The sequence below is a fragment of the Hippoglossus hippoglossus genome, chromosome 6 (genome assembly GCF_009819705.1).
Source record: "Hippoglossus hippoglossus isolate fHipHip1 chromosome 6, fHipHip1.pri, whole genome shotgun sequence".
NCBI lineage: Eukaryota > Metazoa > Chordata > Actinopteri > Pleuronectiformes > Pleuronectidae > Hippoglossus > Hippoglossus hippoglossus.
The window spans coordinates 10249017-10265968 of NC_047156.1; the positions used below are offsets into that span (position 1 = coordinate 10249017).

At 43.1% G+C, this 16952-nt stretch overlaps 1 protein-coding gene across 1 annotated transcript; it reads right to left on the minus strand.

The window, feature by feature from the left end:
* Positions 1-754: 754 nt before the first annotated feature.
* Positions 755-12357, minus strand: LOC117763182 (lysine-specific demethylase RSBN1L-like). The gene is made up of 8 exons (XM_034588131.1): positions 11784-12357; positions 11432-11551; positions 9749-10452; positions 4544-4681; positions 4271-4413; positions 3875-4042; positions 3618-3729; positions 755-3299 (listed from the first exon to the last, which is right to left on the minus strand). The coding sequence occupies exons 1-8, from the start codon at positions 12271-12273 to the stop codon at positions 1581-1583; spliced, it is 3594 nt and encodes a 1197-aa protein (XP_034444022.1). The 5' UTR covers positions 12274-12357; the 3' UTR covers positions 755-1580.
* Between the last annotated feature and the right edge of the window lie 4595 nt (positions 12358-16952).

Genomic DNA, 16952 nt, shown 5'->3' on the forward strand with positions numbered 1-16952 from the left:
GTAATACTAGTGCCACATTGATGGTATATTACTCTCTGCACTAGCATGCACTGTGTACCACTGAACCATATAATATGTTGCTGTCTATGGAGTCACTGTTGCATCTGTGTATTTCTGTAAAGCAGAAATCTCACAACTTCCATATGTGATGAATTTGTCAGTACATCCCAGAATGTCCTTCTGCCACTGAAACAATTCAGTTTGAATGTAATCCGGAACATTCTCTGGATATATGAATAAGTCCTTTGCACTGTGCAGATAAAGAATTGTAGTTTACATCCTTGTGAATGCAAAATATAATTCTGTAATACATATAATACAATTTCTGATGGCTGTAAGGCCAATGCTCAGTATTAACTGTTGTCCAGCTTGAGTTTCAATTCATCCTTTGTCAGTTATATTGCATTAATCTGGCAGACACTTGTCTAGGGGGCGAGTTACAATAGGTACATCCAGTTCCATCTGTGCTGTTTAGCTGTGGTCGGGATCTTATCGGTGAAACCTGTGCTTTTCTAATGAGATAATGGTCTATTCCAACATGACATGCTGATTTGAGCATTTTAACATCCTCATTTAGAAGATTAGCATCTACTCTAGCATTTAACTCAAAGTTCCTATGAGGCTGATGGGAATTTATACAGATATCCTAACATGTGATGAGGAAGTGGAGTGACAGAGCCACCATGTTTCCAAAGCAGTGAAACCTGGAGGATGTGAAAAGCACAAGAGACATTAACATCGACTACGTCCATATTTTTGAACCATTTATTGAGAGGTTCTGATCAGAGTATAAATCACACTACCAAGTCTTATCTTAGGAAATAAAATGTATTTACAACAAAATTTTCACATACATTGGTTTCAAATAAAAACAGACAGTAAATAATATAAATAAGTTCTATGGAAAATAAAACTTGTTTTACAAAAAATATATGCAATTTCTGTATACATTTTCTCACATAGGTGCTAATAACATCTATACTGTACAGTTTTGGTACATACAGTATCATTTACAGCCCTGTGTGAGTCAGAGTCCAGTCTGAAAACAACTACCTCCTCCGCTTTTGGAGTGTTAGAAACAACTAACTCCATCGTCTAAAGTAACATGGCAGAGAGGATTTCAGCAGGAGATCTGTGACTCGCTGGCATTCTGTCTCAAACGGTGAACACACATGATTCCTACAGCAGGGAGTGAGAATGGTTGTTTTCAGATTGGCTAGTCCAGTACCTAAAATAGGTGCTTTAAGAGCGAAGCTAAGTAGTGCACAGGCACTGACACACGGGTCACATTACATTTTGTATAGAGCCTACATACATTCGCTAACAAACGTGAAGTGAGCTACTTAGCTTACATTCTTAGGCACTGTTAAAATACTTGGGGGGGGGGGGGGTGCATCCTCGTTTCGCTACGTCCCCGGAGAAATGTGGCCGTGTCAGCAAAGAAATGGAATGCACCTGCTCGTCTAATTACAAATTAGAAAGACCAGTCCATGTCTAAAGGAAGGATACAGTTGCAAATATTTTAACAAAGCCGCAGCATACGTTGCACAGTAAAAATAGAAGACTAGACACCGAGACATTCATAGTAAGAAGTCTTTCTCTGTTTGGGGCGTGTGTGTTTTCAGGGGATGTTTTAACAAGTGCTGCTGGGGTCGAGTGTCCTGTAGGGGCGTGGCAGGTTTTCCCTGCACAGAGTCCTTTACTCTCGGTCCTTTAGAGGGCACAAGTGTCCGACTGTCAGATCCAGGCTTAGAGGAAGAGCCCCGAGAGTCACTGTGATGGTGCGCCTTAGGCCGACTGTCTGTGAAGGAAAGGGCGAAAGTTTGGTGAGCATCCATCGGCTTAAAGAGGTCAAAGGTGATGAGTGTCCGTGGTTTGTGTTCCGGCGGTGTCGGACCCGAAGATTTCTTCCTCTCGTCTTTACTGCCGACGTCTTTATCCTTCTTTCCTTCTTTCTTAACCTGAATGTTCGCAGGTTTGGGAGCGCCGGTCTTCCCGTCTTCTCTCCCCGTCTTCGCCTGCGTACTCGACGTGTTGCTCTCCTTGCCCTCCCTGTGCCCGCTCTTCTCCTTCTTCCCGTGTGAAGACTTGTGTTTATGCGAGGAGGCGTCTCGAGCCTCCTCTCTGTCTGGCCTTGTGTGAGATGCCGCGTGTGCACCTCCCCTGTCTTTCTCGTGCTCCTTCTCTCTCCGGACGTGGGCTTGCGTCTTCGAGTCCCACTCCTTGGCCCACTTCTCGTCTTTCAGAGCATGCAGGGAAGTTTGAGAGGCTTTGCTGCCCTCTCTTGTCCGCTCCTCATCCTCCTTTTTCCTCATCTGTGGCACAAGCTGTGTCGATGTGTTTCCCTCTTTTCCCGCCTCGGCCTTCACCTTCTCATGCTCTCTCATCCTGTCCCTCTCTCTATCCTTGTCTTTCGGCCTGTCCTTTTTATCCCTCTCCTTCTCTTTACTTCTATCCTTATCCTTCTTCTCTTTAGCCCTTTCCTTTTCATCTCTCTCTCGTTTTACTTTTTCCTTATCCTTTTTGATCGGTGTGTTATAATTGGTCGTTATACTATCTTTAGATTTCTCTTTTAGACTTTGACCTGGCAGAGTCGTCTTTTGCGGCCTCTCTTCCTCCACATTGTTCTCCTTCCTAATTTGCTGTAGTGATTTTAAGGGTGTACTGTCCACTCCACCCTCGTGGCCTTTCTGTGGTGTCTGGCATGTGTCTGCACTACTATCTTCCCCTCCCTTCACCCCCTCTTTCTCATCTTCCTCAGCTTTAGGCTCCATTAGTGTATGAGTGAGAACACCTTCGTCTCTCTCCTTCTTTACAAAGTGAACAGACTGTGTCGTTGCCAGCTCCTTCATCTCGGCGCTGTTCTCTTTCTCTTCCTCCTTGAAAATCTGTCGTGGCATTTGTGAGGGTGGCCTCTCCCCTCCTTCGATGACCTCTTGCTCCAGCTTCATCACCGCCTGCACAGCAGGGTCACACTCCTTCCCTTCGACCTCCTCGTCCTCCTCGTCTTCCTCCTCTTCCTCCTCGTCTTCCTCCTCCTCCTCCTCGATATGAAGCGTGATTTCCCTATGTGCCCGCTTCTCTTCCTTCTTCTCCTCTTCCTCCTTCACTTCGTGTTGGTGATACTGTTTGAGTCGGATATGCCAGGCCAAACTGCAGACAGCAGACACCGTCTTGAACTGGTGGACGACTCCTCTAGGGATGAAGTAGATGTCATCGTGGTAAAGTTGGATGCGAGCATATCGGATCCCCTCCCTCCGGAGCTGGTTCAGCTTGGCGTCATCAATCCACTGTACACACTGTAGAGACAGGAAGACAAGTCATTCAGCAAGTCCACCATACAAGATCAACTGATGCAGTCGACAAGCTAACAGAATAACACTGGGGACTTCCTCTGATATAAATTGATTATCAAGAGACAATGTGGCAGGCCAGAAGTCAATGAAAAGCTTTTTTGCACTAAAAGATGCAGCACTGTGATTTTACTCTGTACGAAATGACCCTATTACATAAGACTTGTAGTGTTCACTTGTAAGTGAAGCTTTAAAGAAGGTTTGACAAGCATCTGCTTATATCTGCTGCACACCCAACTGACATGATTAATAAACCTGACCCACCTGAGACAGCGGGGGTTCATGGAGATCCAGCTGCAGCCTCATGACCACTTCTGGGAAATCTCCGGCGTGGAAACACACAACATCTTTGGTGATCCGGGCAGGGATGTCACTCCTGTGAGGCAAAAATTTTAGTTAAATCTGAACACAATAACTAACCGGCGGCACCAACCTTTCTCATAGTTGTACATTACACTGTTATTAGTTTTTTAAACCATCACTAGTGGCAGATGAAAAGTATTTTTGCACCGTGTACTCACTCCTCTCCGCAGCGCACAGCCTTCAGCACTCCTACAGCAGCAGTCGTCTGTCTCTCAAACCCCTGACCGATGTGATCCGCGTGCGCTCTTGTACGATCCTCGAACAGCATCTCCCGGGGCTCACTGGCTCTAGGTAGATACTGCAGGTTCTTTATCTCATTGGTGGACCTGAAAAACATTCATTAACAACTGTCAGGACATGTTCATGACACGTCTACGTACCTGTACATTGCATGTGCAGGTACGAGACAAGGCAAAAATAGTTTATGATAAATGTGGCTTTACTATTCCAACTCTACTTGAAGCTCATTTTTCCACTTTCACAAATGAGGACGATAGTGAGACGATGCCACCTGTGCACTGGTAAACATTTACAGACTCAGTATCTCCACACACCTTTTCCTTTTGAAGGGCGACTTCGGCATGTCTGCCAAAGGGATCATCTGTTCCCCAGGTCTGACCCACATGATGGGGCCGTCGTCGCTCTCAGTGGGGCTCTGCAGCCGCAGACTGGAGAATGTTCCCCAGGGCAGAGTTCGCTGCAAAAACACAGGGCGAGAAACTTCCAGTTCCATAATGACTCGCAGCCATACACAAGGACACAGAAAGACAGATGTTCACACGTCCTCTAGCTGCGTGTACATACACAAACACCACAAAAACACTGACCTCCAGGAAGGGAGATTCTTCTAACATGTTGATGAACTCTGGGAAGTAGTCTCCGACCTCCTCATCCACAGCGCCGACCAAACTGACCTGCCGCATGGCCCCGGCACGGTATGTTCCCTGGGAGTATGTCCGCTTCACCTGCAGCCGGGGAACACAGCGGAAACAGATCAGACTCTCACCTCCAGGCATCAATAAATCTTACTATAAATCTAACACTAAGAACATATGTAGTCTACTGCCAGCTGAAACAGTTTTTAAAACCGTATTTGCCTTTATGGTTAACACAGGGATGAGAATTGATGACATTTTATTGATACAAATACCATTATTGACTCTAATCAGCCCAATTCGTTATTGATTCCAATGACTGTTCCTGTTCAGTTTCTGTAGGAATAACCCAGTCTGACTTTTTCAGTTGGATAAAATTGAATCAGCACTGATCCCTGTTCTATCAGTCAATACCAGTGTTGATTTAATAAGCTGTAGGAGTTTTTCTTCCATGTTTTACAATGTACAACTGGTTCAGAAAATTTGGAACCTGTTCTCCACACCCAATGTTTCCAGTGCCCCTGGGTTAAGCATCTGTCTGCCCATTAACAGAACCTTCAATGCAAAGACGGAGGCCTTTGGTAAAACTTCACACTCGGCAGTCAACACGCAACAGAGAAGAAGGTGAACTAATATCACTCTGAGGACAGAAAGACAGTCCTGCAGAGAAATTAGTAAAAATAAAAAGCTCTGTGGATTATATTATTAAATCTAGAAAACAGGATGACCAAACATCATGGGCTCAGCTAAAGAAAAGCTCAGCATGTATTATGTCTCAGAATCACAGGGATTCACTTCTATGATCATATGGATTCTTCAGTTTGATGCATTTTGTTAATCCATTGTAATAAACTGCAGGATGTACCGTTGCTGCATGTGTGTGTGTGAGAGAGAGAGAGAGAGAGTACAACATAAAGACTACAACCTGTACCTCCACTTTTAAATATTTCGTAAAAAAACCTTTTTTCTAAAAAACAAAATTTCTACTTGAATGCAAAACATATTACAGTAACAAGGAACATGATATATGTATAAATAAACAATATACACTCAAGGGTCAAATAGAGCTACATGTCTATGCAATCTTTTACATCAGCCCTGTATGAACATCTGTCTCAACAGACCGTAAATTATTCTGTTTTTGGTAACATTATCACACTTGTGTGTGCACATGTGCACATTTAATTTTATAATACACTGTATATGTGATATATAACAGTAAGTAAGCTCAGGTCATTTAACTTGACTCCCAGCACAGTGGGTTTAACTTGGTTTTATGTTCTGATTCTGAGGATTTTTTTGACGAAAAGTTACAATGAAATCAGCGCCACTGACCGTGTATAAATGTATTGTTGTTATTCTTCTTATTGACTGCTTTCAATAAGCCCTTCGCTTCAGGAACTAAATAGCTGCACAGTACTTTATATACAGACACAGCAAAATAGCGAAGTCCCTCATATGTAAAATGGCGCAGTACCAGTTGCTATGACATAAATCACAATGCATGATAAAAAAAAAATCCATGCTACTATGAACAAAACTATCAGTGTTACTCAGTCAGAAAAAATATATGATAACGAGCAAAAAATAACAAATAGGAAAGATTGTGTGATCTGTGTTAATGGCTTCACCACAGTGCAAATAGGTGAGATGTGAAACAACAGAGGAAACAGGAGTTTCGTGTTTTTGACAATTACAGATACAGTCCTGGACGTGTTTACTTCACTAAAACCGAGCTGTGAAAAAAGACAGTTGTTCACACGAATGAGAGTCTTACTCATGCAGAGTCATTCTCAAACCACTTTTTCTAAGAATCTCCAGTCTAAAATTACATCATAGGTCAAATAATAAGTCCGGAAGGAAGATACATTTTTACAGACGAATTAATGTCTGCACTTTAAAATCAATTCATATTCATCTACTCTCAAATCAGTAACTTCCAAAGGATTGACCAGACCAACACTTTATCTTACCCTCTGCAGACACCATCCCTTTTGACTTAAAAAGGTCATATATACACAATATTCACTGCCTGCACAAGCACCAGCATCTCAGACTGAAACTTATTTAGCTAGTTAACAAGGAAAGCAATGTTTGCATTATTGTGCCGTGCAATGTGTAACTCATAAACTCTTAAAATTAGGGCGTAGCCGGCGTCACAGGAGACAGGTGTGTTTACAGTGTTTGTGTGCTCGCAAAGACGTCACAGCGCAGGAGGACGGTGAAAGTTACTGTGTCCACCCGGGTGTTACGTTTACATCACTGAACATCAGAGCTGTAAGCCACCTCGCCTGTTAATGAGAGGAGGGCCGATGTTTCAAACGGATGGAGTCACATGCACTGACAGCGACACACATTGCTCTACAATATCCTTACATAGAAAACTATTGTTGGTTACATACATAATACATAATCTTTAATTTGGTGTGAAAAGGATTCATTCTCCAGAAGAAAAATTGCATAACTATGGATTAAACATAGTCCAGGACTGTTTTAAGATAAAGGAGCATTGATCAAGCGGCCAAGTCACTAGTGTGCTATGTCTACAATTATGTCACAGAAAATTATTTAAAAAGGTAAACAGACTGCCATTGCATGTGCCACAGCCTGGAGGAAAACACTCAGGCCCCATACAAATACGTTTTAGTTTTTAAATGCTTTTCTTTTTCTCCGTTTATTTCTGGTGTCCACATTTCTCCAGAGTTCCTCAGAACCCTAAAAGAGGATTTAGGAAACACCGCTGACCCTATTTGAATTTGAAAACTCCAGGATTACATTTTAGTCTGGAAAGGTAGAAATGGAGACATAGACATCCACATTCATTTTCTGATTGGGTCTCAGTCAACCCCGATTCAACAACGAACAGTTATCGCAACATGGATAACAACTCACTTTCCGTCCAGGAAAAATTAATTGTTGAAACTTTCACAATATCTGTTCCTCCGTAGTAGTTTTTCTGCATCTAACTGCAGAGTAAACTGCTTCCTGTTTGCACGGACACACGCATGCCCACTGTAAGTAAATGGTCATGTGATATGCGCTTTCACATGTGTTAGTATGGAGGGAAAATGTTCCTGATCCAGAGCGAATAACATCTGGACAGAGACAAAGCCTCAGATAAAACTAGACTGTATGTTTGTATATGTGTTACATTCTATCCATCACTCCTGCATGTGAACTTAGTGCAAGTTTAAAGTCTGTGATTCAGAAACACCACGTTTAAACACAGCCATGAATCAATCAGTCACTTCAGTCGAGGATCACTCAGCAGCGCTGCTTCTCCATCATTGTTTGCTGGTGGAAAAATACAAGTCCACTGTCCCTATAATCAACTGACGTTTAATACAAAGTGGCTAAAATCAAGAAAATAAACTGACGGCTGTATCGGGTTGGTCTTTGTACAGTAACAGGATAAAGTGCATCATCTGCCTTATGTTGGTAGTGGAGGAAAATCCTGGTGCCAGACGAGCTGAAGCAGATCTGATTACAGAGCTCATGGAGTATCAGTGCGATCAAGAGAGACCTTGGACAAGTTTTCCTCACAGTGACGGGTCCTTGGAATGAATCATTTTAGGTATGCCTCACCTAAATTGATTCTCTCAATTTCTAAAAACATGTTCAAGTGATGTACAGGCTGAGGTTCAGGTGTAGGACTGACAAAAGTTAGGATTTTTACAAAATCCTGACACGTTTTGAAATTTAAATCTTTAATTTAACAAAGAGCTGTCTACGATGAATCAAGTTTCTTACTCACATCTAACAGGATGCAGCCACTTGTAACAGATATTAAAAGATGTCTGGTCTTTCTGAACAAACCTCCTGGTTATTCTTTAACTATTCATGCCTCATTATTAGAGTTGATGTTAATGTCTTTCTAATACACGTGCAAATGGTTAACACTTTAAGACTAATATGGAAACAAACTGTGAATCAAATATTAACTAGAATGGCACTCAGAGGAGCACATACCTCTCAGCACCCTTATGAAACCAGATTTTAATTCACTAGATCTACCTTTTTATTTGAATCTAAACCAAATTGCTTTAACATGCCTGATTTTTCATCAAGATCCATTAATTATTCTCTGAGAAATCAAGGAAAATGTTGAAAAATGTCCTGTCTCGCTATGTTAAAGAAAGAGGGGGGGGAAATCCTGGATACGCCCCCTGATCTGGATCAGCACAAATATTTTATGAGTTCTTCTCTGACCCATAACACACATCCTTCCATTAAGTTTCATGGAAATCTGTCCAGTAGTTTTTGTAATCATGCTAACCGACAGACAAATAAACAAATGCAGAGGAAAACAACTTCCTCTGTGAAGGTAACTGGGGGGATTTCTGATAACAATGACGAATTGGTCTTACAGACGTGAAAACTTAGGATGTATTTAGCCCTTAATGACAATTTTTCAAGTTGTCGCGTACAGTAGCTCAAGAAAACAGAAAACAAGGTGAGGTTTGTGTGCTCGATGGTGAGTGTCAGAGCTGCAGGTGAGCAACTGAGGGGCGTGTGGAATCAGAGGCGGGAGCATTTAGCATATTCTTTTTTTCCGCAAATATGACATACAGCAAAAAGTGTAGAGTTACACCCAGAAAGGGATTTTTTTTTGTACAGAAAAACATCTAAATATGTAAATTTGAGGAACAGGAAATGTCAAACCAAGGCTACAACAGAACAGTCCCAAATGCAGACCTAGCTGTCGTCACCTTTACAAAGCGTACAATAACAGTTTAGAACTCATCCATAATTGAACTTACTTCAGCTCTACCTTCTGAGGCTGACGTGAAAGCACAACTCTAATAATCAATATAGAGAACTCAAAAGTAGGAGTTTTACAAGAGACCAATTACAAGTGACAACAGAAGACGCCACACGCACACACACCCTTACAGCTCCAAACACAACATGGCCCCTGAAACACGTTGAACACAGAGATGGGGATGGATTTAAAATCAGAGTGAAAACTCCCCGACAACAAGACTGTCGCACAGAGAACCTGAAAGTGTCGAAGTGTTGTTTCAGTGTGTAACAGGTGAATCTGAGCTGCTCATACCTCCTGACTACAATCTAACACTGCACAGACACAAAGTGCACATTTCAGCACCTTCTCACACACACACTGAGCACCCGTTCAACACAAAACAACAGTCTCACCTGAGAATGGAAGTTGACCATGGTTGTCGTCTCTATGTCCTTCTTCCCGAGCACCTCCATCTTCACCGGAGCGTTGGGGAACTTGTAGGAGAAGTAGTCCAGGAAGTCTGGGAGGTAGGACGCCGCTCCATGAATGATCCCCATCACGAACGACGCAGCTTGGGCCTCGTCCTCGCTGAACGACAGGGTCACAAACTCCTGAGCGAAGCGCTGCATCTCGGCCGGAGACAGAGCGGCGAGCTGCTCGCTGTAGGCGTGCGCCACAGACGCCCCTCCGTTGGCCTGCTGCTCGACTTGGATCAGGCGACTAAACTCCAGACCGGACAGGCCCGGCGCCGGGGTGCAGTGGAGCGGGGAGTTGTAGCCAAGCCTGTCCCTGACCATGGTGGAGATGGAGGCGGAGGTAGCGGCAGGATCCTGGTAGTGTTGTTGTGGAGCAGTGGTTGCGTGGAGGAGGCTGCTGCTGCTGCTGCTGCTGTCGCTGCTGCTGTTGTTGTTGTTGTTCCCATTAATTCGACTGAGGAACTCGGGCAGACCCAGAGACACTCCTGAACAAACCGTCTGGCATGAACGATGGTACATTTTGGGTCGGCTGTAGCGCTCCTTCCCCCGCTCCCCGTCTTTGTGCTTCTTTTTCTTCTTCTTCTTGAGTTTCTTCAGCAAGAGGTCCTCCTCTGAACCAGCGTTGGGCTTCTCCTGAGGCTCTGTGAGAGAGAATAAGAAATTGTTTACACTTCAGGTTCAACTTTTAAATCTTACAACATGTAGAGCTGTTTTCAGACATGAACTCTGGGAAATGTCTGGACAATTTGTTCCTGACTTTCTCCGGGGTTTTTACGAGTCAGACACATTCCCTACAACAGGAAAACTTCCTGAGCTCTCGGGTGAGGGCTGGTGTCTGAGAGGAGCAGGAGTCCGGACATGATGTTTAAAACCTGCTGAAGAGATCACATGGTTTTGTTTACACAACATAGTCACCGGCTCTTATCTCCACAAGCTCTCAAACCGCGTTATCTCTCCAAGCTGACATCTTCCTCTGTGTCTTCTATGGCACCTCTTTTTCGTGTTCTTTAGGGATTTTTAAATACGCGTCTGTCGTCAAACAGCCACTCGCTCAAAGTGAATACTCTGGATAATCTCCTGCTGTATTCTCACATGGGCTCACTCGGACAATAGCCAGAAAAGAAAAAGCCTGACTTGGACATTTGCCTTGTCACACACACACAGCACCTTTGGATAGTTTCAGGAGATTATCCGGAGTTCAGTGCATGTCTGCAAATAGCTCTGCTGAGATGAAGATTTCGAGGAACTTGAGGTTACATCACAACTTCAAAAACTTTGAACAGAAGTAAGGAAATGTATTCCACCAGGTTACGTTTTAACAAACTAAATTAATGTGTCTAGTGTTTCTGGTTTGCAGTTAAAAATTGTCTCACTCATTCAGATTTAATGTTTGAATAAGATATTTAATCCGACTGCACTCATTTAATTTGTTTTGTACTAATACAAAGAGACACTTTCATACACAGATCCCACTGTGGTGCTGTTTAGAAGAACCCTGTTAACTGTGTGTGGCCAACACAGCAAAGTGATTAAAGTAATTACACACAATTCAAAGTCATCCAGGAATAGTGAGAAATAACTTTGAATGCCCGTCGGTCCGTGTAACATGTGAGTCGGTACCTTTCAGTGGAGAAGCCCCCTCTCCGTTCTCCCTGGTGATGTCATGTGCAGGAGGCAGTTTGTGATGTTTCCACTCTTTATTCTTCTTCGGTTCTCTGTCCTTCTCCTTCACTCGGTGATCTGCGGGGAGGCGGCGACAAGACAACACTTTTACATCCATGCGGAGACACATCGTTGAGGAGAAAACATTTCCACGTGTATAAATCTCCATCTGGGCCTAATAAACACTGGGGCCTGTGGCTCGGAGAATTATGTAATAATTCACTAAACGCCTTTATCACAGTATTTCCTCCCATGTGGGTGTTTAACAGCCGCTAAGCGGGCGGCAGCGCACCGCTCCGTGGTCACCTACCTCCCTGGAGCGGTTTCACGTCGCCGTTCTCGGTCTTTGTATGGCAGCTAGCTGGGCTCAGTCTCTCCACACCCGCGGGGGAGCTCCGCTGCGCTTCGTCGCCTTTCTCCTTCTCCCTGTGTCGCTTCTCTTTCGCCTTCTTCACTTTCACGGGCGAAGCGAGGAAGTTGCTGATTTTGAAGATTTTCCGAGCGGGAGTCGCTGGCCCCGCGGCGGCGGTGGAGTGGCTCGCCTTGGCCGGGCCGAAACTCCATTTCGCTGGGCTCCCACAACTCTGCTTCCCGTTGTGTTTTTCCCCTGCGCACACCTCTCCGTTCACTCTCCGGTGCTTCAGGCCCTTCTCCTCCACCCGGACCTTCTTGGGGGGCGGCGGGTAGATGTCGCTGGAAGACTGCGGTCGGCTCTCCGGCGGCCGCTTGGCTATCAGGGGTTTAGGGGAATTTGTTTTGCTGTTTGCTGCGAAATGCATGGAGTCCACGGACTCGGCCATCTTGGAAGTTTCTATTTTTTACGGTCAGACGTAAGTGGTGCGTGAGAGCCAGCCTGGGGGCGGAGCTTAGTGAGCTGCGTCAGACGCACGGAGGACGGAGAGTGGAGGAGGAGAGTGTTTACAGCGGAGTGACAACAACAAGCTGTGTGCAACTGGCTGTGCACACACGGACACACACTGACACACGCTGCACAACACACACTGCATAACAACAAGCTTTGTGCAACTGGCTGTGCACACACTGCACAACACAACACACACTGCATAACAACACGCTGTGTGCAACTGGCTGTGCACACACTGACACACACTGCACAACACTCACTGACTGACTGACTGCACTGAACACAACACACCATCTGACTGACTGCTACACTGACTGAGTAGAACTTAGACTGACTGAATATAACTGAGAAACATCTGTGACTACAAACAATGTAGTCACAGATGTTGAGTTATTTATATTCGAACTTTTCAAAATGAGTTCAAAAAACAAACACTGGAGCCCAGTTGTTGAGATGAAACACCTGCTATCAAGTCACTTATTGATAGTCACCTTTTTTCTTATTGGACTCATTCACACCTGGAAAATATTTCTGAGGGACTGAATGTTTACATTTTTCCCCCCCTCACTTTAATCTTATTATTTACAAAAATTAGCTGAAAATGTAAAACATAATTCATACATATATGGATGTAGATAATTGACCAATAATTTGTTCCCCCAGAGTAAAGCATTTCATGTTTTTAATTGATCTGAAGATGTTTTGTGAGAATATGTCTGATTTCCAAATTTAACAATTTCTTGCTGCTTGTCAAAGTTTCTAATGTATTCATTAGTTGTAAATGCATCGACTGACTGTATATCCTGAGCTCTTTCCTACAATGTCACTAGATGGCAGTATAGTGATGGAAATGTCCTTTTTTTGGCCCACTGAGCCTGACAGCTGTGTTCACTGCACAACAAGTCATCATATCAGCACTGTTATAAACATTATGTGATTCAAATTTCAAGGAAATCCTATGATAACACACCACTTAGATACTTGGATGAGAATGAACATGTTGTCGTGACAGAAAATTCAAACAAATCCTATAAGAATGTGGAAAGTCATATTTCTCTGTCTGTTCTGTCAAACCTCTCTGTCCTCTTCCATTTAACTGCTTCTCTGCTCCACAAATCTGCAGCCTCTGAAGTCCAAGTCTTAATGTGTACACAGTGTTCATCAGTGCTGACATTGGCATATGCTAAAATGAGACTTGTTTATTTATTTTGACCCAAATAGTTTATTGGGCAAATGTTACACTGAGCAAAGACACTAAAACAGTTGCTATAGAGAAGAAGACACAGTTCAGAGGATAACATCAGGCGGCCCAAAGTGAATAATCCTTTAGCCCTGGTGGAAAATACATTCACTCAAGTGCTGTAATCAAATAGAAAAATTGACGTTATAGTGCACTTTTTTAAAAAACACTTAATTATTCTATTCCACTTGAGTTCAGGGGGAAATATTGTGGCTTCTACTCACTCGTCACGTTTCTTTAACTAGTTTGTAGAGGATCTAATACATATAAATAAATTGTTAAAAATGAATCTAACATTATAAAATCATTCAGTCAAAATCACACTTCTTATTCATCACTGCATCAGTATTACATAAAATAATAAAATAATTTACATCATACATATAATCAAAATATTTGTGCTTCAGGAACTTTTTTGTAGATTTTTTTTTATTTTTGCCAAACTTGTGAAAAAGGCAGAATATTTAGTTCAAGACTAAATTGCAGAATTGACACACAGGGGATCAAACCACCGGCATTCTGGTAAGCGCTCAACCCTCTATACCTCCCGAGCCACAGTCACCCCAGTGTAATGTGGTAACTTTTACCCAATTAAAGAATCTGAATACATTCCTTCACCACACAGACCTTTAGTATTGTGAATAATGTAGTACCATCCCCAGCCTGTAGTCTCCTCGTATAGTAAAGTTGGTAGAGACCGAAGGAAATGTCAACACACTGGGAGGTCCCATCTTTCTGTGCACCCACATCCACTCTTCACTGTGTATTATACATGATTAACCACAGCTGGTTATGCAGCAGATCCAACCATAATGAACATCGGGATGATGACGTGACAGAAAACCAAATAACTTCACGGCAACTTTTAATTTATACACATTTTATAATAACTGTAAAATTGTTTTTCGTCCATTGTGGAAAGATACCAGTTTATTTCTCCTGCATGCCAGCGTCTCACAAACGTCCCCTTTCACCCCGGGGTTCAATCCCTTTGAGCAGAAGGTATCGGCAGCAGATAACCTGTTCCCACGTTACGCCTGCTTTTCATATCCTTCATTGAGACAAGGATTCTAATATATTAATTTCAAGCCACGTCTTAATGACGTCCAGGCTTTTGGAACAGACAAATTGACCTGACGTTATCTATTGTTGGCGAGCTGTAGGAAATCCAGCCCAGATGTGAGTGACACTTAGTTGTTTCATTTTTATGAATCACTATCGGTCAATCGACCAATGAAATACTTTCTCACACATGGAGAAGGAATGTATCAGTTACAGCAGAATTAAGGAGTTGGCAATGGAGATTTAAAGTGAATATTAATATGCGTGTGTGTGGGTCTGTATGATAGACACAATAAAGAGTAGGAATGCTGCTTTAATTTTAAACAGATACGCACTGATCCACAGGATTAATGCAGGTGTTGTATCATTTGATTTGCCAAAAATAATATGTTTATTTGTTCTCAGAAGGCAAACAGTGAGTCAGCAGAAAAACATTCCCCAGGTAGGTTTGAAACCTTCAGGCGGGCAGATTGAGTGTGGTTTTACAAAAGGCTGGCGCTGCACCGTGACGACAGTCGCTGGGTTCACTGAGTTGGAAATGGGACACTTATGCACATAACAGACGTGAACGACGACAGTGGCTCCTCTGCCCAAAGTGGATGGAGATGAAGCGTCCTGCCAGGAAGCGCAGGCAGCTAAACTAGACTGATGGTCAGAAGTTTATTCTAGTCTGTGTGGAAAAAAAGCACAGTGTTTACACGATCCAGGACAGAGAGCGGGCCAAGTCAGTACACTGGGGGAATTCAAAACACTGTATCCCAAGAGGGCACCATGGGGAGAAAAAAAAACCCTGCTGTCCATAAATGGGTAAAGCCAGGAGAGAGGGTATTATAGGGAATAAAAAGAGCTCCTGAGTGTACTCTGCAGCTGAGTCACAGGATTTATTTAGATTGGCTAATATCAAATGAACAAACCCTGTTGCCCTTTATCATCCATATTCTAACCTCGAATCATTTTCATTCTTCAGGCACAAGGATAACTCACTGTGGCTGAGCAGCGACCGTCTGAGATTTGGCTGCGCTGTTAAAGATGTGGATGATGATAGTAAATCAATATGGTACAGTGTTCTGACAGAGCCCTCTTGAGAGTGTAAACATTTCTCTCACACTATTTCCCATTGTAAGTGTTGTAGTATTGAAGGGCCTGCAGAAGGTGAAAGGATTCTTTAGTCCTGGCTTTCATCCTGTCGTCAAATTTCAGATGAGCTCATGGGTGCATTAGCATGGAGGAAGGGTCCAACTTGAAATGTCAAAATATAGGCTTGGATAGACTGCTACTATTATGTCTATTCATTCACTACAAGGGCTGAGTGTAGTCCACCAGGCTTTAGTTGTAATGTATTAAAAAATAAAATCTAAAGTGAAAAACTGGACTGAAATTCAAACTTGAATTTATGGTGGCATTCAGAGTTGTTAAGCTCTTGTTTCTCCATCCTGAGCCTTTTCTCTTCCACTTTGACTCGTTTTTCATTTCATATGTGAAGTTTCCCACAGTCCTCTCACTAAACAACTGATTTCCTTTGTCATTATTAAAGGACAGCTGAGAAATCTCTCCAGCTTCGTGCAGTCAGAGCAAATGTCCAGTGAAACAGACGGAGACACGGGGGTCACGTTTCCCTTAAGGCAGACTTCATAGATCATGTTCAAGAGGCCAAAAAAACATGTTTTATGAGGCCACAGGACCTTTGACCACCCAAATGTAATCACTTTATCTGTGGGTCTAAGTGAGCATTGGTGCCAAATTTGAAAGGATTATTTTTAGGCGTTCTTAAAATAATGTGTCAACGAGGCAAACGTGTTTTCGTCACAGTGACCTTGACCTCTGACCTTCAAACTCTAATCGGGTCATCCTCGAGTCCTGATATTTCACGTTCACGAGAACATGAGGTCACTGTGACCTTGACCGATCACCTTTGACCTCCGTCATCTAATCAGTTCATCCCTGAATCCAAGTGACCACTTGTACTAAATTTGAAGAAAATTCCCTTGAGGCACTCTTGAGCTATCATGTTCACAAGAAGGAGATAAATGGACGTACGGAGGGACAGACAACTCGAAAACAGAATGCCTCTGGCCAATGGCTATGGTTAGGACAGAGGCATAATAGGACAATTGAAGTGGCCTCACACGCATCAAAAGTGCACAAATGTCTGAAAAATGAAACACAGACATGACATTCTATCACTCATCTCTCATATCCCGTGGTGGGACTGACATTTACATCCTGGATATGATAAACTGAAGCCTCATCATATAAACTCCCCGCTAAGCAGATGCCTCATTTGGTTTGATTTGTGAATATGCAGACTTCCA